Source organism: Drosophila innubila, assembly GCF_004354385.1.
Source record: "Drosophila innubila isolate TH190305 chromosome 2R unlocalized genomic scaffold, UK_Dinn_1.0 1_C_2R, whole genome shotgun sequence".
Lineage (NCBI taxonomy): Eukaryota > Metazoa > Arthropoda > Insecta > Diptera > Drosophilidae > Drosophila > Drosophila innubila.
The window spans coordinates 20,707,237-20,727,631 of NW_022995374.1; the positions used below are offsets into that span (position 1 = coordinate 20,707,237).

The following is a 20,395-nucleotide window of genomic DNA, read 5'->3' on the forward strand; positions in this document are numbered from 1 at the left end:
AGGTCAAATGGAAAATGGAAAATGAGTGAGTGGGAAAATCCAAAGCACAGTTGATTTCGGTCAGTGATAACCTTTAGCATTATAGTGTGAAGTAATGAATATTAAAATGAAATTTACTGTGAAAACACACACAGACACACCCACACACATTCGCATTTAGTATGTAGATGGATGGAAAATCGAAGACACAACAACGCAGCGCGTTGACAGAGAGCAAATATTTTGACAGCTGTCAGTTGAAGAAAATGATTTTACATTTTCCCTTTTTTTGCCAGTCGCCTTCCTCTTTTGTATATATTAACGGTTATTGTGTGTTTGTGTGCGTATGTGTCCTTTTCACACCAGTTGTTGGGATAGGGTCTGGCATAGACGAGAGGCAGAGGGAGAGTAAAAGAGAAAAGGGAGAGAGAGAGAGGGAGGTAGGTAGGGAGGCAAAAGGTGCCGCTTGCCAAGCTGATAGACAGGCAGACAACGTGACTGCTCCTTTAACACCAATTGCTTTTTAATGCATGCATGTCCTGGCACACTCTGATAGAGAAAGAGAGAAAAAGATAGAAATATATATATATAGAGAGATGGAACAAGAGGAGGGAGAGAGGGGAGGTAAAGAAGACCGGCAAAGCAAATATGTCTGTACGCAGGACGTTTAAAAAATTGATTGACATTTTTGGTGAGCACACACATTTCGTCTCATTTTATATGCAAAACAGCAACACATACACATATACAAACACACTCGCACACACACACACATACACTTACAGCATGGGTATGCATACATATGTCAATGTCGCGCTGACAGACAATAATGACGTTAAAATGCTCAACATTTTCCTGCCGCTATTTGGGTCGCTTCATGTTGCCCTTGCTCCGTCGTACACTGGAAAAAACAATCAAGCAGAACTATATAATATATATATCGAGTTTTTAATATAAAAGGATTTTCAAATAAAATTTTGAAATATACAAAGACAATTTCGATAATACTAAAAGTAAGAATTGATATTGAGGCTGACTAACCTCTCATTGAAGACTACGTCGAAATGAATTATGACTTTTTAGGGCGTGAAATACGTTTAAATGGTGGATACTTCCAAGTATTCGGTAGTGACGGTCCATATGACAGCCTGTACATATAGTTATGCATAAACTTGCAGATATCCTTGGGCATCGGATGTACATTGGAAAGATCTTTAAAGGAATACCCTTACTCTTAAAATGACATGAGTCAAGAATTTGAATGATACTCACTGTTCTTATCTAGAAAATCGGCCACACTCATGGCAACAGAAAAGGACAGATCATTGACCTCACTTATCAAGGGATATAAATTGCCGGTCTTCAGACTCTCCTCGGATGGATAGTTGGCCAGAACGTGGGCCACCTTCAGGTAAATCTCATCTGGAAGGTGTCGAGCCCGCATGCTGAGTGCTCCGAGTGCGATGCCGGGAAAGGCAAGGCAATTGTTCGCCTGGCCGGTTGTGAAGCGCTTTCCATTGACGACGACAGGCGGAAAAGGGGATCCCGAGCTGAATATCACTCGACCCTGCAAAGGAATGGAATTAAGAAACGCACATTTATTATGGTTCCATACGCTACACACCTCAGTATGCTGAAATGCCTGCTCGGCAGTACACTCCGCATTGGAGGTGGGATTGGAGAGGGCAAAGACAACAGGCCTCTCGTTATGCTGGGCCATCAGACGCAGCACTTTCTCGCTGATTACACCCGCTGTTCCTGTGGCAGCAAGGAGTATAGCAGGCTTTAGTTTATCGACCACCTCCTCCAGATCGACAATCGGTTCGATATCCTTTGCATAGCGGCATGTATCTTCGTTCAATCCCTTTGACTTTGTCGTGAGGAGTCCGTACATCTCAACCACATAGATATTGCTGCATGCCTTCTCTTTGCTGAGACCACGTGATCTCAGCTCCCTGACTAGGAGATTTGCAATGCCGATGGCAGCACTGCCCGCTCCGACAAATAGAAACACTTGATCCTCGAGTTTGTATTTCAAGAGACGCTCGGCCGCCAGAAAGCCGGCCAAACCAATAGCGGATGTGCCTTGAATGTCATCATTAAAATAGCTGTACTTGTGCTGGTACTTCCGGAGGAACTTGTAAGCATTCGGCGTGGCAAAGTCCTCGAAGTGTATTAAGGTATCGTCGCCAAAGCATTTCGCAACTGCCTGCATGAATTCCTCCACAAAGTCATCGTATTCGGCGCCCTTGATCCTCCCCAAGCGAGCGCCCACATAGTGCGGATCCTCAAGGAGCATCTTGTTGTCGGTGCCCACGTCTAGAGTGATGGGCAAGAGGAGGTTTGGTGGAACCCCTCCAAGTGCAGTATATAGAAAGAGCTTGCCCAACACAATGCCCATGCCATTGGCACCCATGTCACCCAGTCCAAGTATACGTCCGCCGTCCGTCACACAAACGCCGCGCACGTTCGGCACACGCCAGTTCTTGAGGACATCGAATATGTGGCCCCGGTCATAAATGGTCACATACATGCCCATGCCGCTTCGGTAGACAGTGGAGAATAGGGTTACAGCACTGCCCACTGTTGGCGTGTACATGATGGGCAAGGTCAGTTCCGTGTGCTCACGGATGAAGCGGAAGAATACACGCTCATGGAGCTGTCGCAAGGACATCAGATACGTATACTGTCCAAGAGGATCGTGGCGGGCCATAAAGTTGAGCTTGGCCACCTCCACCTGCTCTTCAATAGGACGAATCGAACATGGCATCAGTCCATGAATGCTTAACAGTTGACGTTCCCTCATCGTAAAGGACAGACCCTAAAGAGATCATCTATCTTATAGCCCTACCATTAATTTCAGAGTAAACTCACCTTGTTGTAGCGTGAATTCATAAGAGCATCTGTATTATTATGTAAAATTTCGCTGTACAGATCCAAGTGTGTGAAACGTTTCACATGCTTACAGATCTGTAGCAGGTTACGATCGGAACTGGGTATAAATATAGATTAGTTTAAAAGGAATCTTATGCTGCAATCACTTACCATTCAACTGCCAAGCGGGTAGGTGTCAAAACTTTCCTGGACAATGCCATGTTTACGAGCAGGACCACCAAGTTAAAAGCATTTAACAAAGAAAATTTGAATATACATTTGTCTTGATCAGCTCCAAAAATTATTGTAAATATTTCATAGCTGACTTAGTTACTTTTTAGGACTCGATTTCAAGTCCTTCTCAGGTTTCTTTGTTAAGGGAAGCCTAGGTAGCTTGGGATACTTCCAAGTAGAGGCCACTAATGATTTGTAATTCGTATAGTATTGATGGCACTTGACAAACTCATAGAGATTCTCAGGTATCGGATACAAATTAGCCAAGCCATGGTCAATGAAATACTGCACCACCTGAACAGCAATCATGAGGGCAACTGCACAAGATTCCGCAGTATCCGGATAAATCTTTTCAGTATTCGGATTGTCTTCCACAACGTAGGCAGCCAATGTATGTGCCACAACGAGGAATAAGTCATCGGGTATGTTGTAGGGCCTCGCACACATCACTCCCAAGGCGACACCGGGAAAGGCAAAGGAGTTGTTTGCCTGGCCAGGAACAAATCGCTTGCCATTGAACACAACAGGGGGAAAGGGAGACCCAGAACAGAACAGAGCACGACCCTGATAACAATATAGATTGAAAATACCTCCAAACATTTTACATTCTTAAAAAAATAAGTATAAGTGAAATTCACATCTATTTATATATAAAAATGTTTGTCCTGTCTGACTGACTGACTGATATTCGTGGAACCCAAACGGTAAGGCCGAGGAGAATGAAATTTGGGCACAACATAGCTGAAAAAATTTTATCGTGCTTGCCTGGCCAGGAATAAACCGCTTGCCATTGAACACAACAGGTGAAGAGGGAGACCCAGAACAGAAGAGAGCACGACCCTGATAACAATAGAGATTTAAATTTCCTCCAATATTTTTACCTTCTCAGTTTTAAAGCGGAACATAACAAAAAAAACAAGTAGGCGTTTACAGTCTAGCACGCTCGACAGTAGGATACCCTGAGCCCAAATACTATACTGAGATTGATTTTCGACCAATTGTTCCTATGGCAGCTTTATGATATAAAAGACCGATCTGATCCAAATTTGGCCAGGTTGTACAAAACCAAGCTTAATGCATATTCTATCAGTTTGTTTAAGATATCTCAAAAAAACAAAAAAGTTTTTCATACATACTTAGACTTCATTTTCGATTGAGCGTCTCTATTGCAGATATATTATATGGGGAACCGATTTGAACCAAATTTGGTCGGGATGTATAACACCAGCCCAGATGAATATTCTATCAGTTTGGTTAAGATATCTTAACAAACAAAAAAATTTTAATACTAAAACTTCATTTTCGATGTATCGTTTCTATGGCAGCTATATGATATAGCGGTCCGATTCAAAAATAAAAACAAACTTGATCTGCATATGGTATCCTGGAGCCTACATACCAAGTTTGAAGTCCCTAGCTCTTATGGTCGGAAATCGACGCGTTCAAACAGACGGACATAGCTCAATCGACTCGGCTGTTGATCCTGATCAAAATATATATACTTTGGGGTCTGCCACGCCCCTTCTGCCTGTTACATACATTCTGCCAAACACATTGTATACTTTTTTTGCTCATTTTCAATGGGCTCAGGGTATAAAAAAAAATTACAAAGCAAAAAAAAAAATAAATAAATAAAACAAATTATATTTTATATTTTTCATCTACTTAAATACAAATTTAAAAAAAAAATTAATTAGAAATTGATAAATTGGTAAATCGCAAGTCGTAATCGATGTAGCGTGTGTCAAGAGTAGCCACAAACTACAACTTTGCTCAGCCTGCAATCTGGCAGCACCCATTTTCCTCTCTCACTCTCTCCCTCTTACGCAACAAATTCAAGCCTGCCAAAGGCTGCTGCAGTGCGCGAAATTTGAAATAAAAGGCAATGTCTAATTTTATGAGATTCTTAAAGCGGAAAATGCTAAGTTTTTTTTACAGCGATAATAAGCAGATACTTATTATATATATGTGTAAGGAATCGAAAATATTAATAATTAAAATTATTATTTTGCAGCTTTCAGTGCTCGGCAAAGATGCAAGAGTAGTGCTGCAAAATGATCGCTATTTCTCTCATGCAATTTCATACATAGCTATCAGCTTCTGCTGATTTTTGCCATGCAAAAATACATATTTATATATTAACACAATTATATTTTAATCAAATTGTATATTTGTATATACATAAATTATACATTAACATTTTCATTACATGATATCGATAATATTTTTGCTTATCGCTTAATTCTTATTTGGTACCAAAAAAAAATTGGTACTAATTCGTTCTGTCTTTGTGCGCGCCTTGCATACAAACGTGAACATGCTGTCTCGCTCGCACGTTTGATTTGCCATGCAAATGTAATTATTGAATTAAATGTAAACTCCGAAATAACTTCTTTATTTTTGGGTCAATCGCTTTGAAATTTTCAGGGTCGTTTAATACGCATACTTCTCAACTGATTGTTCAGTTAGGGAGTGCTATGTCAAAATTGCGCCTGTAAATCGTTTTGTGCAATTTGTGGGCGAAGGGGGCGTGGCACCTAAAATTGGAAACAAACTTGACCTGCGTATGGTATCCAGGAACCTACATAACAAATTTGAAGTCTCTAGGTCATATAGTACTTAAAATCGAAGCCCAAAAGAAAATTGGTACTATTTCTTACTGTGTTTGTGCGCGCCTTGCATACAAACGTGAACATGCTGTCTCGCTCGCACGTTTGATTTGCCATCCAAATGTAATTATTCAACTAAATCTAAATTCCGAAATAACTTCTTTATTTATGGGTCAATCGCTTTGAAATTTTGAGGGTCGTTTAATACGCATACTTCTCAACTGATTGTTCAGTTAGGAGTGCTATGTCAAAAATTGCGCCTGTAAATCGTTTTTTTCAATTTGTGGGCGAAGGGCGTGGCATCAAAATTGGAAACAAACTTGACCTGCGTATGGTATTCACAAACCTGCATTCCAAATTTGAAGTCTCTAGCACTTACAGTCTCTGAGATCGACGCGTTCAAACAGACGGACAGACGGACAGACGGACAGACGGACAGACAGACGGACAGGGCTAGATCGACTCGGCTGTTGATCCTGATCAAGAATATATATACTTTATGGGGTCTGCCACCCCTCCTTCTGCCTGTTACATACATTCTGTCAAACACATTATACCCTTTTTTGCCCATTTTCAATGGGCTCAGGGTATAAAAATTATAATATTAAGCCGATAAAGTGAAATCCACATCTATTTATAGATAAAAATGTTAGTCCTGTCTGACTGACCGACTGACTGACCGAGGTGAATGAAATTTGGGCACAAAATAGCTGAGAAAATTTCATCGTGTTTGCCTGGCAAGGAATAATTCGCCTGCCATTGACCACAACAGGTGGAAAGGGAGACCCAGAACAGAACAGAGCACGACCCTGATAACAATAGAGATTTAAATTACCTCCAAACATTTTACATTCTAAAACAAAAAATTATAATATTAAGCCGATATACTGAAATCCACATCTATCTATATATAAAAATGTTTGTCCTGTCTGACTGACCGACTGACTGACTGATATTCGTGGAGCCCAAACGGTAAGGCCGAGGAGAATGAAATTTGGGCACAACATAGCTGAGAAAATTTCATCGTGCAAAATTTATGCATGTGATCGGAGAACTTTAAAAGCTCAGATCAAAGATATAAATTTATAATATAAACTTCGTTTTAAATGTGGAAGGAAGAAAAGGGTTAGATACGAAATATGCCTAATTTACCTCTGTGAAATTATAAGCCTGTTCGGCAGTGCATTCAGCCTGGCTCGTTGGATTTGAGATTGCGAAAATTGCAGGCTGCTTATGGTTTTTTGCCATAGTTCGAATGATATTCTCTGTGAAGAGTCCGCCCACGCCTGTTGCGCCCAATAATATTGTGGGCTTCAATTGTTTCACCAAATCCTCTAGATTCTTGTTGGGAGGCATGTCTTTCAGAAATGGCTTTGCACCTAGTAAGACGTTCTCCCTATCCTTGGTTAATAGACCTAAAGAATCGGTCATGTAGATATTTTCGGCAGCTTCCTCCTCGCAGATGCCACGACTGATGATCTCTTGGATCACCAGATTACCAATGCCCACGGCTGCACTACCAGCACCTACAAACAAAATGACATGATCTTCGAGGGGAATCTTTGTTATACGCTCAACTCCGATGAACCCGGCCAATCCTGTGGCTGCCGTGCCTTGAATGTCGTCATTAAAGTAGCAATAGCAATTCTTGTATTTCTCAATAAACTTGAAGGCATTCGGTGTGGCAAAGTCCTCGAAGTGAATGAGTGTTTGGGGTCCCCAGCATTCGACAATTGCATCCATTAATTCCTGCACCAGCTCCTCATACTCCTCTCCCCGAATCCGCTCCTGACGTACGCCAATATACAACGGATCAGCCAAGTGCTGTTTGTTGTTGGTGCCAACGTCCAGAAGAACCGGCATTAGAAGCTCAGGTGGTATTTTGCCGAGTGCCGTGTACAGATCTAGTTTGCCCACGGGAATGCCCATGCCATTGGCCCCCTGATCTCCCAATCCAAGAATCCGCTCGCCATCCGTGATGCAAACGGCACGAATATCTTTCTCTGGCCAATTCTTGATAACATCGACAATGCGACCCTTGTCAAACTTGCAGATATACATTCCCAATATGGCAAAGTGCAACAAACTAAAGTGCACACATGCCGCGCCCACAGTGGGCGTATACACAACGGGCATCACCTCCTTCACGTGATCAGTGACGAACTGGAAATAAAGACGCTCATGGCGATTTCGCAGCTCTCTCAGGTACATATAACGATGCAGATCCGTTGACTGGGCAGCAAAGTTGGTTGCCACAGCGTGAAGTTGTTCTGTCATGGTTCGATAGGCGGGGGGAAGAAGTCCACAAATATTCAGTCTCTGTCGTTCCTCGTGACTGAGACTCAAGCCCTGCAAAGACGGGATGCTTAGAGTGAACCCATTCACGAAGTGAACTCACCTTATTATACTTTGGGCTCGAAACATTCCGGTAATTGTGTTTCACGATCGGCGGTGCCCAATGATAACTGGACACTCCGGGGAGTTCCTTCTGCCTGTTGCAGCACTTCGAGTGGCTGAGGGAGAGGGGGCAGTGGTAGAGAAAGAAGCGCTTGAGACTTAAGGCAAAGCTTACCTGAAACCACGGCTTAATCCAAATAACGTTTGACTATAAGCCATTCTATAAATTTTATATCAAAATAATAGAAAAAGAAAACTTCGTACTTAATTCTAAATTCTTTAAAATGAAATGTAAAAGCTGTCAGTGAAAATGTTCTAAATGGTTCCTGTGATATGTGTTTTTCGAGGAGCTTTTAATAATTATAAACAATTGTAATCATTGGCCCAAAAATAAAGCAAATCAGATTGAACAGTTGGTCATGTTGATGGCACAGTTAAATTACAAATTACTAAATGAAAATGTCCCTGTGCTCTGTCAATTTGCATAAGGGTCAACTAGTCAGTTGGCCAAGTCAGCTAGCTGCCATGATAAGTTGAGCTCAGCTCTGAGACTGACAATACTATTTAGATGCTTACTTATTATTCATTATGTATTATTATGCAAATCACTGGGCAACTCAATGTCTAAGGCTTTGCTCATTTTAATGAGCATGTTTTCATTTTATTCACCAAGTTTTTGTTGCTGTTGTTGTTGTTGCTGCTGTTGTCGTGCTGTTGCATAAGCTTAAGGAGCTGGACGATAAAGGCTCATTGTCAGTGGGAGCTCATTAGATGTCGTTTCATTTTGGGATGTTGACATCGACTGAAAACAGACACAAAGTTGAAAGTAGCAAATGGTAAGTGGCAAGTGGCAAGAGAAAGTCGCAGGAACAACAACAACACAAATTGACTCTTAGCGCTGCCATCAAAGGATTTGTCTTTGAAATAAAAAGTTGCCTACTTTTCAGCGCTTCAGCCATTGCTTACTAATTGCGCCAAATTAGTTGACAACTTAAAGTCGTAAAAATTTGAGCTAAATGCCTCAATCTATCGTTAATGACATTGACAGTGGAAACGTGGAACCGTCGCACCGTAGAAGAGTAGACGAGTCTCCTTGCCATATAAACATTTATTTTTGGAGAACGCGAGGCACGTGATGTTTCCGAGTACGTGACATTTTAGCCGCATTCGTTGTCAAATCTGCAAGGACCTCTGCCATGTTGTGTTTGTTTACGAGTGTGTGCATTGTTCTTTCATACTCATATTACGAATATACATGACTTCTTTTGTCTTCTTTTGGATGCTGCGCCTGATGCCGCCGCCCCATAAATTAGCTTTGTGTGTGTGTGTGTGTGTGTGTGTCTAAATTATAATAGTTTAATTAGTTTTTTGTACCCCAGAAACACGCTGTCGCTGACAGCTTCATTAATAGATGCATGAACTTTAATTAACTCAAGATCTTGGATCGCTATCCAAAATTACCTTTAAACCTACGGAAATGTCTTTTGTATTTGGTGTATATTTTTATATGGAACTCTGCTCACATATGCTTTACTTTCTTGGACTCTTTGCAGAACATGTCAGGGACTTTAGCTGCGGCCCGTTGCACTACAAAACCTTCTACATGGACGAACGCAACAATGCGCTCTACGTTGGTGCAATGTAAGTATCCGTATACGGTTTAAGGTTAAGAATGAGTTTTTGGAATAAGTGTTGGATTTGTAAGCGGTTGGACAACTATGCAGACCAAGTTGATGTCCTCAAGCCTCACACCACAGCGCGATAATTACACGCTTCCGGTCTGACTGTGCGAACTTCCGGTTGGGCGGGGCTTGTGAATTTGAAGGAGTAACAGCTACTTTTGCTGCTGCATATTTCATTTTTGGTCCAAGCGCCGAGTGAGTTTGCTGGCAACACTGTCGGCATACATAATTATGAATTAATGCTTGACGTGCGGAGGGGGTGAGGGTGAGGGGTTAGCTTGGGGCAGGGTCGTGTCCCGACAGAGCAAGGCCAGGTCGGAGTAGTTCTCCAGCTCAATTTGACAATGGCCGTCGTTTGCTCATTTGTCTGTTGTTAACAGTTGCGGTCTCGTGGGTGAAGTTGGCACGGGAGGAGCAGGTGGAGGCGGGGGGGGGAGCCAAACAAAGTAACCAAAATTACCACTTGACTCGAGCGCCATTTTTCCAACGCAGCCACAGCTACCAGCCGACAGAGGGCAGCAGTCGTCGGGGCAACATCATTGGCTGCTCCTAGTCCCGAAATGAAGATTAATGGTTCTGAGTTGTTGAGGGCCAGCGACAGCGCCTAAAACTCTGCCGGAAACTACATAAAACACACTTTAGCACCGAGACTCGTCGACGGCTTTTCCCCTTTTCTGAGTTTCGAACTTTGGAGTGGCCCGAAAGTGGCACTGGAAATGTGAATGTGGCTGCCGCTTAAAGTTTTGCCAGTTTTGCAACAACATAGACGCAATATTGCGACACTGACACCGTCAACGACAACGATATATCAATCAATCAATCAATCAGTCGATCAATCGCAAGCCTTGCCAATGCAATGCAGCAAACGTCGCAGGTGCGGCAAAGCCTAAAAGTGTGCTACATCTGTGGCATATGCAACGAAATCATTTTTCAAAAAAAAATTCAGCTAGATAGGGAGACAGACAGACCGACAGATACATGCTTATATAGGAATACTACAGCAAATTGTCAATTTCAATTGCTGCCACCAACAGACAGAATGATGACGCCACCTCAGCGTCTGTTTGCCACAGCATTAACTTATCGTTTGTCACGGCACGAGCTCGGGATTAACTCAAGTGTCACTTTCATTTCCGTCTAAGATCCCCACAAAGCCCGGCTAAAACAAGGCATAATATATTTCCCATTATCTGTTGCAGGGATCGCATATTTCGTCTCAATCTGCGCAACATCAGTCAATCCATCTGTGAGGTAAGTGAAACGATTCATTCCAAGTAGAATAGTTTAAGTAAAAGTACAAGCAGCAGCATCAAGTAAGAGTGAAAGCAAAATGTCAATTGATTGCAGGTAAAAAAGAAAATACGAAATAAATAGCGCATGTAAATGGACAAAATACACAGACAAGCTGACACTCTTAGCCACTTGAGTGTTGCTCACCAGACAGGCAAACAGGCACACAGGCACACAGGCAGTTGTTGACACACTCAGACACACACACACACACACGTAGAGACACCTGCTTTCATACACACATATGTTCAACTCACTTGCAGGCTTTTCACCTGGGCAGACAGTTAAGTGGTTTGTCGAGCTCCAGCTTCATCCAGCTTGCTTCAGCTCATGCACTTTGTGACATCTTTTCATACACACTCACACACTCACACACACACACACACACACACGCAATTGCTTGTCATGTGCTGTTTTTGAAGTGGTTCGCTCTGAATTTCATTTATTTATGCATTTTAAAATATTTCATCTATTTTACAACTGTTCCATGAATCTGAGAAACCACAACAAATTGTTTGTTATCTAGCAAAAGTATTTTAAATATAATAAAATTGGAACTTGTTTAACCGTTCAATTGGAAAAACTCATGCATATCTAAATAAAATTGCAGTCGATTGACAACATCAATTATAGGCTCATTTTTGTATTCAAACTCAATATTGAAATTGCCAATTTTCAAACATGTATATATTTATTTAGCCACACATTTCGTAAATTACAGTATCAAATTCTGGTTTAATTGCAATGAAATGTAAATCACAAAGTGCAAAATTGTTAATTAAATTGCTGCAATGTTTAGGCTATTCAAAATAATTTAAAATATAAAAGTATTATTTTTTAAAATCATTTAAAGTGTTTTATAAATATTTGGCAACTTTTTAAAAGAAATCTCAATGACTTCAGACTTTTTGCAGTAGGCAAAAGTCATTAAAAACCTTTTGGTATTTCATGGAATTTACGATTTTCGGAACTGCGAGCCAAATCGCTGTCAAAAAAACTTGGCTATTTCTCTTTGGCTTTGCAAATACGTTGTGGGAGAGAGCTTAAGAGTTGCCTAGTTGCCCAAGTTGTCTATGGGCAGGCGGACAATTGAACTTTAATGATTTCGTCTTGAACTATCAATATCCGTTTCCGTTTCAAGTTCATTGCATTGGCATTGGCATTTCCCACTTGCCATTCGCATTTCGCATTTCTCATTTCGCATTTCGCATTTGGATTCGCAACTGGACGAACCATTTGCTGCCTTTTTGCCACATCTTTTGAGCCATCCTAGCGCCACTTTGCCCCAGTTGCATCAAATGCTTTCAACAGCAATTATTTGTGCTTGCTACCAAGCCCAGTCTCAGATCCGTTCAGTTCAACTTTGGCCCGCACAAATTGCGTTTCAAGTTGAATCGCAGCACTTAGCCACAGGCCTCCCTCTCCTCCCTCCTCCCTCTTCCCTTCCGGCCCATCTCCGAGTGGCATCTTAAAGTGCTGGCGTGTCTAGTGAAGCAGGCAAACTGTCAACAGGACAGGATATTGTGTTCACATGGCCAGAGTAAAGTGTGTCATTTCTCCGATTTCTATATAAGTTCTTATTGATTTGCCGTGGAATGCGCATTAACAATTGCCATGGCCAAAAGAAAATAAGTGAACATTTATCGGGAACGTGCGACAATGCCAAGTCGCTGTTAAAATTCCCAAAAAGTTTTTCTTTTTTTCTTTTTCCTTTTGTGTTTTACTTTTTTCTTCGCGTTGCCGTTCAAAATTCAAGTGCAGGCGAAAATCGAATTAAATAAACAAATGCTCAACGTGAGTGAAATACCAACAATAACAAGCGACAACAACTACAACAACTACAACAAATAACAATAAATATAAAAAGCAGCAGCAGTGCCTCACATACATACCCACATACATACATATATAGCATGTATTCACATACACATTCACTTACCAACACAACCACACGAGATGGGCGTCTTGATTGTACGTGTTTTGTGCTCTTGCGATATGCACACACACACACACATGTATATATATACACACACACACACTCACATTTACAAACAATCCTCAATTGTTGCTCGCACCCCATTGTTGTGGCTGTTGTTGTCGTTGTTGTTTTGCCTGTCGCGTCGTTTTTTTGATAAGCATGAAATTTTATCACGCTTTCAATAAAGTTTTCGAATATTTGTTAAGCGTGTCGACCTAAACTAAAGAGCAAGAATTATTTTTAAATATTTTATATATTCAAGTCTTCTGTTTGCCCTCGTTTATAACTTTAAGCTTTCATCTCTTTACAGCGCGACGTTTTAATACTGGAACCCACCGGCTCCGACATCCTGAACTGTGTGTCCAAGGGCAAGCGAGAGGTTCGTTCTAGCCATCAATATTTGATACCTATATACTACGAGTATATGTATACATTCAAGCACATATCCATATCCCTTGCAAAATTTAAAGAAAACTTGCAAGTATTGCAAATATTTGTATTTTGGCCTTCATCTCGTTACCCGATACTTATGCATTGCCTTTACATTTTTATCTGTCCTTCTGCCCACAACACAAACACAAACACAAACATAAACACAATTATTTTGTTGCTTACTACTATTATTTTTACTATGAATTGAAACACGAACTGCACCACTGATGGGCACACATCAAGAAGGTAGAGTGCCGGAATCACATTCGCGTCATTCAACCGATGAACTTCAATGGACACCGACTCTACGTGTGTGGCACGAATGCACACAATCCCAAGGATTATGTCATAAATGTGAGTAAACATTGCTAAAGAAATCAGTATTATATATGTATATGTAGCGAATACTTTAAAGAGTTATGGCTAAAATGAGCTCTTAGCCAAGGTCTGACTTTGTCGTTGCCTAATTGTGAATGTCAGTCAAGATGAAAGTTAATTTTGCCGACAGCAGAATCGCGACAGAAACATCACTGAATGCCAAAATTAAAGTTAACTAATGCGCTTTATTCCATCCTCTCTTTTTTCCCCTTTTTTTTCCTTCTTCATCTCTTTCTCTCGCAGGCCAACTTAACACATTTACCCAGATCCCAGTACGTGCCCGGCATTGGGTTGGGCATTGGCAAGTGTCCCTACGATCCCGCTGACAACTCAACCGCCGTCTATGTGGAAAACGGAAATCCCTTTGGTTTGCCTGCGCTGGTAAGTCCAAGTCTCGCAAGTCGAAATGCCGACGGAAGGAAAAATAAAAGGAAAAGAAAACGAAAAGTGTAGAAAAAAGAAACGAAAAATGTCAATTGTAATAAAATTACAAAAGTAAAGTAAAGGCAAAGGCGGGAAAGGCAAAGGAGAAAGCCAAGTAGAAAGTAGGAAGCGGTGGCGCTTTGGGGAATGGGAGATGAGGCAGGAGGCATAAGGCATAGTGGGAAGGGGTGTTTCTAGGGGGGGAAAGCAAAGTTCTAGGAGGCCAAATGGCAAGAAATTTAAAAGAGTCGCAATAAAGCAGCTGAAATTAAATTAGAGTGAGGCACACACTCACACACACACACACACATACACACACACACACACTTAGCAAGGGATGGAGAAGCTATAGAGCGAATCGGGTCTGAGGCACGTGCTTACACTTTGCGCGTAATTGTGTGCGTGCCTGTGTGTGAGCGTGTGTGTGTGTGTGTGTGTGTGTTTGTGTGTGTGTTATGCTTTCCGTTTGCCTTGGAAAATCAAATTTCCCGAATATTTGGCGCTAATTTGCCTGCATTGCCTGCGATCCGGCACTGACTACGGTTTAATCCATTTGACTTTGCCCTCTTACTATGCTTGTAGTACGCCGGAACCAATGCCGAGTTCACCAAAGCTGATTCTGTAATATTTCGCTCGGATCTGTACAACTTTACCAACGGTCGTAAAGAGGCCAATTTTAAGCGAACCGTCAAATATGACTCCAAGCTATTAGACAGTAAGTATTCCACAGATCTATCAGAATTAATATTTTTTATAAATTTTATAATTAATTCAGATTTTTACAAAAGATATACAAATCAAGAAACGAATTGATTTTTGCTGTAACTGAATACGAATTACTTCGATTAGTTCAAATTTTAGGCTTGACTATACCTAATTTTTTTATTTAAGAGTATGTGGTTAAAAAATCTAACTTCATAATAATTTTTTTATTTAAACAAATTTTTTTTTTTTGAAATTTATTAAATTGCCAGTAATAAACAATAAAATTTAACATAAACAATTTTAACTAAAGTAAAAATAACATATATAATGATAAATGTATTTATATATTACAAGCAAAATAATGAAATCAATTTTAAATATTAAGTTAAATAAATGAAAAGATTTTTCTATAAAATATATTATAAAAATCAATTACTAAATACAAATAATACTTTTAAAATGAATTGGTATAGATTTATGCAAATAATATTTAATTATATTTAAGTTAAATAAATGAAAAGATTTTTCTATAAAATATATTATAAAAATCAATTACTAAATACAAATATTACTTTTAAAATGAATTGGTATAAATTTATGCAAATAATATTTAATTATATTTATCTACTTAATTTTTTTAAAAAAAATATATTATAAAAATCAATTAATAAATACAAAGATTACTTTTAAAAGGAATTGGTATAGATTCATGTAAATATTTTAAAACTTGAAGTGTTTAATTATATTTATCTACGTGTAAAATAATAAAATGCATTTTCTCATAATATATCAATATTATCTTTTATTTTAGAACCGAACTTTGTGGGTTCCTTCGACATCGGTGACTTTGTGTACTTTTTCTTTCGGGAACACGCTGTGGAGTACATCAACTGTGGCAAGGCTGTCTATTCGCGTGTGGCACGCGTCTGCAAGAACGATCGCGGTGGCAAATACATGATCAGTCAGAACTGGGCGACCTATTTAAAGGCGCGTATGAACTGCAGCATCTCGAGCGAGTTTCCTTTCTACTTCAACGAAATTCAATCCGTTTACAAGATGCCCAACGATGATAGCAAGTTCTATGCCACATTTACAACCAACACCAATGGACTGATTGGCTCCGCGGTCTGCAGCTACGATATACGGGATATCAATGCGGCCTTTGAAGGTTAGTGGGTGACTGTAGATGTATCTCTCTCTCTCTCTCTCTCTCTCGCTCTATCGCTCTATCGGTCTGTGTGTGTCTCTGAGAACGTAAGCATGAGATTTATTGCATTGGCAATAATTCTCTGTGGCGCCATTTTTACGAACGTGCATGTGGCTACGTTTGACTTCTTCCAACGTTTCCCATTACGTTTCAGGCTGCAGCTGCCGGAAGATATTACGCTCACAGGTGCTGCATGTGATTGTGTGTGTGTATTTGTGTGTGTGTGTCGTACACAGCAGCTTTGGCATTTTAGCGTTAAATGGCGCGAGTTGAATTGATGTGCCTGCTGCCATTGGGGAGGTCGCTCCTCGTTCGCTTCTTTTTCGATGCTCGACGCTTGGCTGGCTTTAAATGCTTTAACATTTGCCACAAAATGGCGTGCTGCTTGACTAACAGCAACAGTAACAGTAATGGTAACGGTAACAAGATATGCGTGACAGGTGTTAACAACGCCCCTTCGACCCTACTTGCAACTTGCAACTGCCGCTGCTGCTTGCCACACGCAATCCCCGACGCATGCAATTTGTAAAGCAACGTCATAAGCACAAAAATTTGCTGGCAGTGCATAAAATCTGGCGTGCAACTTGCAACGCATGTCATAATTTAATCCCAACTAGAACGAGTGGCAGTCTCTCTTCATCTGCCACATGCCACATGCCACCGCCACGTATGTGGCAAATTCTATATTCGAGTATATGCTTAAGTAAATATATTTCTATACTTGTTTTCTATTAACATGCAAAGTGCATGCTTTCAAATAGTTGCAAATGTTCAAGTTTTGTATATGTCAGCACCAACAACAACCACAACCACAACAAAAACATCAAAAATAAGTACAGCAACAAAAATGTGTAACAAACGCGACAACTACAGATGTTGCATTACATCCGGAAATTCATTTCCGTTGCAAGTTCAGTCGAATTCAATTTGTGTGCAAGATTAATCAGTTGTGTGGCATGACATGCCTGCAGAAATCTTGCAAATGGATTAAATTGATATTCAAATATACTTTTGCATATATTCAGTATTCATAAATAGTTTGTGTGAGTATTTGTGAATTTATTTAGGCGACAGCTGCCAATTTCAAGTAGTGCCAATCACACACACGCAAATGGCAAGTTGGAATGTTGTGTGAGCACTTTGTAGAAAAGTTCATTAACACCATAAAATTGTGGGTATGGATCAGTGCCAAGACCAAGGGACAGACAGGCAGACAGGCAGACAGATAGACGGCGACACAGACTCAGCGCCACAAGGCGAATGGCAGTAAAAAATCTGGCATACACTTAAAATTCATTATGAAATGTTTGCGGGCATGTTGAATATACTAACACACACACACACACACATTCACTTCGATGTGTGTGAAAAAATGGCTCCAAAGCCAGAGCAATTAATTATGAAAAACAAATGATTATGCAGCAAACACTTAAAGTACTTTGGCTGTGGCAAACGAACTGATCTCTCGCTCCCTCCCGCTTTATAGCTCCCTCTCTCTTTAACTTATGTGTAATTAGTAGTTCGAACTGTTTGCTGTGTTTTTTTTATGTGTCTGTCTGGCTTGGCCACAAATCCACGCCAAAAGCTCGGCAAATTATCATTTACCACAGCGCTGACACACATAAATTAAACGTAGCATACTTTTCAGGGCTGCACTTTTATGCACTATATAAAATACAACTCACTCACTCCTTTCACTTTGTTTTTTTCTTTCATGTGGCGTAGGCAAGTTCAAGGAACAGGAAAAATCGAATAGTGCCTGGCTGCCCGTGCTGAACTCGAAAGTGCCGGATCCACGTCCGGGCACATGCCACAACGACACCGCAACATTGCCGGACTCGGTGTTGAATTTCATACGCAAACATCCGCTAATGGACAAGGCGGTCGATCATGAATTTGGCAATCCGGTATTCTACAAACGAGATGTAATCCTCACCCGCCTCGTCGTCGACAAGTAAGTAAAATGTGTAAATGTATTCATTAGCGAACTGCAATTCCAGTTGGCTTTCTTTCGGTTGCTCCTGGCAACAGGCCACGTACTGCCATCTGTCTGTCTGTCTGTCTGTCTGTCTGTCTGACTGACTGTCTGTGTATGTGTGTGAGATTCGCTTGTTGACATTTGCCAAGTTTATATAGCGCAGTCCTTGCCTTGGCCACAGCCAGGACAACACACAACGCCATGCTCTGACATCTGGGAGCACTCGCTCACTGACAGCACAAATGTTTTTCGTACTGCATTTTCTACGGATTCTCCAACTGCTGATGTTGCCGTTTCTTTGACTTTTGTGCAGCATAACGACTTGTAAAATAACTTGGCCGGAACTTATGAGCAATGCGCCGCAGGATATGCTTTTAGTTAAACGTTTTGTTTTCCAACTTGGCCAAGTCGTGTGCATTTGAGATTTGTTGCACAAAAAATGTCAGAGCATGAGACTTTTACAGACTCTCTGTGCGATTTATCAAGCCCTTATCCATCTCTCTCCCTCCTCCACTTGCAGAATACGCATCGACAAGCTGAACCAGGAGTTCCTTGTGTACTTTGTGGCCACCAGTCATGGCCAAATCTACAAGATTGTGCAGTTCATGCACTATGGCCAACGGCACTCGAGTCTCGTGGACATCTTTGATGCCTCGCCCCGCAACGAACCGATCCGTGAGTTGACACTCAGCCAGAAGACGGGCTCCCTCTATCTGGCCACCGATCATCAGGTCAAGCAAATCGATCTGGCCATGTGCGCCCGTCGATACGACAGTTGCTTCCGCTGCGTGGCCGATCCCTATTGCGGCTGGGACAAGGAGGTCAACGCCTGTCGGCCCTATCAGCTGGGCCTGCTGCAGGATGTGGCGAACGAGACATCGGGCATCTGTGACACGAGCGTGTTGCGCAAACGTGTCACCTCCTCCTATGGCCAGACCCTGCATCTCTCCTGCTTCGTAAAGATGCCCGATGTGCTGCGCAAGAAGCAGACGCGCTGGTATCATCACTCCACGGAGAAGGGACGGTGAGTAGACGGCCATGTAATTCAATCTACAAATAAATGCGAGTACAAGTACATACACGAATATGTCTGCCTTAAAAGCGTCTTCAAGTAAACGTCGCCATATATTAAACCGACTCCTTGGAGACGCAGATAAAGAACGGAGACAGCTGCTTTAAAGAGCCAAGCGCTGAATGAAAATTGAAAGCAAATAATGAAATCGGAAGTGTATCCGAAAACCGAAACTTTGGTTGGCGTTGCCAATGCTGCGGTAAATTGACACTTTAAAATGCTGTTGAAGTGTGCTTTTTGGCGTTTACGCTTATTTGAGGAACCAGGACAGACCAGGACGACAGTAGTGGGAGCAAGAGTAGAAATAATAGTCTGTCTGTAATGGAAAAAGTTTCAGCTGGCGCTGCCAAAGTTTCTCACACTTTATATTGATTTTTATTGTGCGTTTCCAATGAGACACTTTTCTACGCGTACACACAAATGGAAAAGCAACTCAACATAGAAAATCTGCTTATCTTGGTTTCGTTTTATTTCGTTTTCGTTTTCGTATTCGTTTTCGTGTGGCAGCTACGAGGTACGCTACACACCCACCAAATACATTGAGACCAATGAGGGCGGCCTTGTCTTGTTGGCGGTGAATGAGGGAGATGGCGGACGATATGATAGCTATTTGGATGGCACCCTCCTGTGCAGCTATGGCGTTACTGTGGATGCTCACAGGTGAGTTTCGCTCCCCCACTCACTCATCCGTAGCAGGCAATTAAATTTACCGCTTCGGGCGTCAAAATATCCATTGTGCAATTAGAAAGTTTGGCGCGCATTTGTTGAAAACTTTCGTCTTTCGACATTCGAAATTTGAAATTCGACACTCGAAATTCGAAATTCAACTTTTGCATTTTAGCTGCAAGTTTAATTTCCGTATATAGAACATGCTGATAACTTACTCTGTGCTTTAAACTCATTTCTTAATTTAGATGTTCGCCGCCATCGCAGAAACAGGACTACCAAAAGATCTACTCGCATTGGTGCAACGAGTTTGAGAAATACAAATCAGCCATGAAACAGTGGCAGGCTAAACAGGAGGTAAGTGAAATGAATGCCAATTAAATATACATTTAACAAATGGCGCAGCCAGAGTGAGAGAGAGTGTGTGAAAGAGAGCGAGCGGGAAATTTGCGGCAGCAGCTGCCTTTAATTGGATGCCGTTAATTGTTTTA

General features: G+C 41.2%; 3 protein-coding genes across 3 annotated transcripts in view; 1 reads left to right on the forward strand and 2 right to left on the reverse strand.

Moving 5' to 3' along the window:
* The window catches only part of LOC117783555 (semaphorin-2A), a 43,340-nt gene that overhangs the window by 19,569 nt on the left and 3,376 nt on the right, over positions 1 to 20,395 (forward strand). The window contains exons 2-12 of the mRNA XM_034620999.1: positions 9,647 to 9,734; positions 10,975 to 11,026; positions 13,354 to 13,422; positions 13,719 to 13,829; positions 14,097 to 14,234; positions 14,859 to 14,991; positions 15,793 to 16,149; positions 17,914 to 18,142; positions 18,687 to 19,190; positions 19,746 to 19,898; positions 20,153 to 20,261. Of these exons, the coding sequence (XP_034476890.1) occupies positions 9,647 to 9,734; positions 10,975 to 11,026; positions 13,354 to 13,422; positions 13,719 to 13,829; positions 14,097 to 14,234; positions 14,859 to 14,991; positions 15,793 to 16,149; positions 17,914 to 18,142; positions 18,687 to 19,190; positions 19,746 to 19,898; positions 20,153 to 20,261 (1,943 nt within the window). The remainder of the gene's footprint in view (positions 1 to 9,646; positions 9,735 to 10,974; positions 11,027 to 13,353; positions 13,423 to 13,718; positions 13,830 to 14,096; positions 14,235 to 14,858; positions 14,992 to 15,792; positions 16,150 to 17,913; positions 18,143 to 18,686; positions 19,191 to 19,745; positions 19,899 to 20,152; positions 20,262 to 20,395) is intronic.
* On the reverse strand, positions 930 to 3,123 carry LOC117783557 (NADP-dependent malic enzyme-like). Its single transcript, XM_034621001.1, has 5 exons — positions 3,025 to 3,123; positions 2,854 to 2,971; positions 1,604 to 2,800; positions 1,252 to 1,546; positions 930 to 1,191 (listed from the first exon to the last, which is right to left on the reverse strand). Exons 1-5 carry the CDS (start codon positions 3,072 to 3,074, stop codon positions 1,049 to 1,051), a joined length of 1,803 nt encoding a protein of 600 aa, XP_034476892.1. The 5' UTR covers positions 3,075 to 3,123; the 3' UTR covers positions 930 to 1,048.
* LOC117783556 (NADP-dependent malic enzyme-like) lies at positions 3,170 to 8,347 on the reverse strand. Its single transcript, XM_034621000.1, has 4 exons — positions 8,269 to 8,347; positions 8,095 to 8,209; positions 6,849 to 8,045; positions 3,170 to 3,651 (listed from the first exon to the last, which is right to left on the reverse strand). The coding sequence occupies exons 1-4, from the start codon at positions 8,310 to 8,312 to the stop codon at positions 3,184 to 3,186; spliced, it is 1,824 nt and encodes a 607-aa protein (XP_034476891.1). The 5' UTR covers positions 8,313 to 8,347; the 3' UTR covers positions 3,170 to 3,183.

Coding starts and splice junctions, on each gene's coding strand:
- LOC117783557 (XM_034621001.1), bottom strand. CDS start 3,074: ATGGCATTGTCCAGGAAAGTTTTGACACCTACCCGCTTGGCAGTTGAA. Junction 2,801..2,853: donor TGAATTCACGCTACAACAAG/GTGAGTTTACTC, acceptor TGATCTCTTTAG/GGTCTGTCCTTTACGATGAG. Junction 1,192..1,251: donor CGATTTTCTAGATAAGAACA/GTGAGTATCATT, acceptor ATTCCTTTAAAG/ATCTTTCCAATGTACATCCG.
- LOC117783556 (XM_034621000.1), bottom strand. CDS start 8,312: ATGGCTTATAGTCAAACGTTATTTGGATTAAGCCGTGGTTTCAG. Junction 8,046..8,094: donor CGAGCCCAAAGTATAATAAG/GTGAGTTCACTT, acceptor CCGTCTTTGCAG/GGCTTGAGTCTCAGTCACGA. Junction 3,652..6,848: donor AGGCTTATAATTTCACAGAG/GTAAATTAGGCA, acceptor TATTGTTATCAG/GGTCGTGCTCTGTTCTGTTC.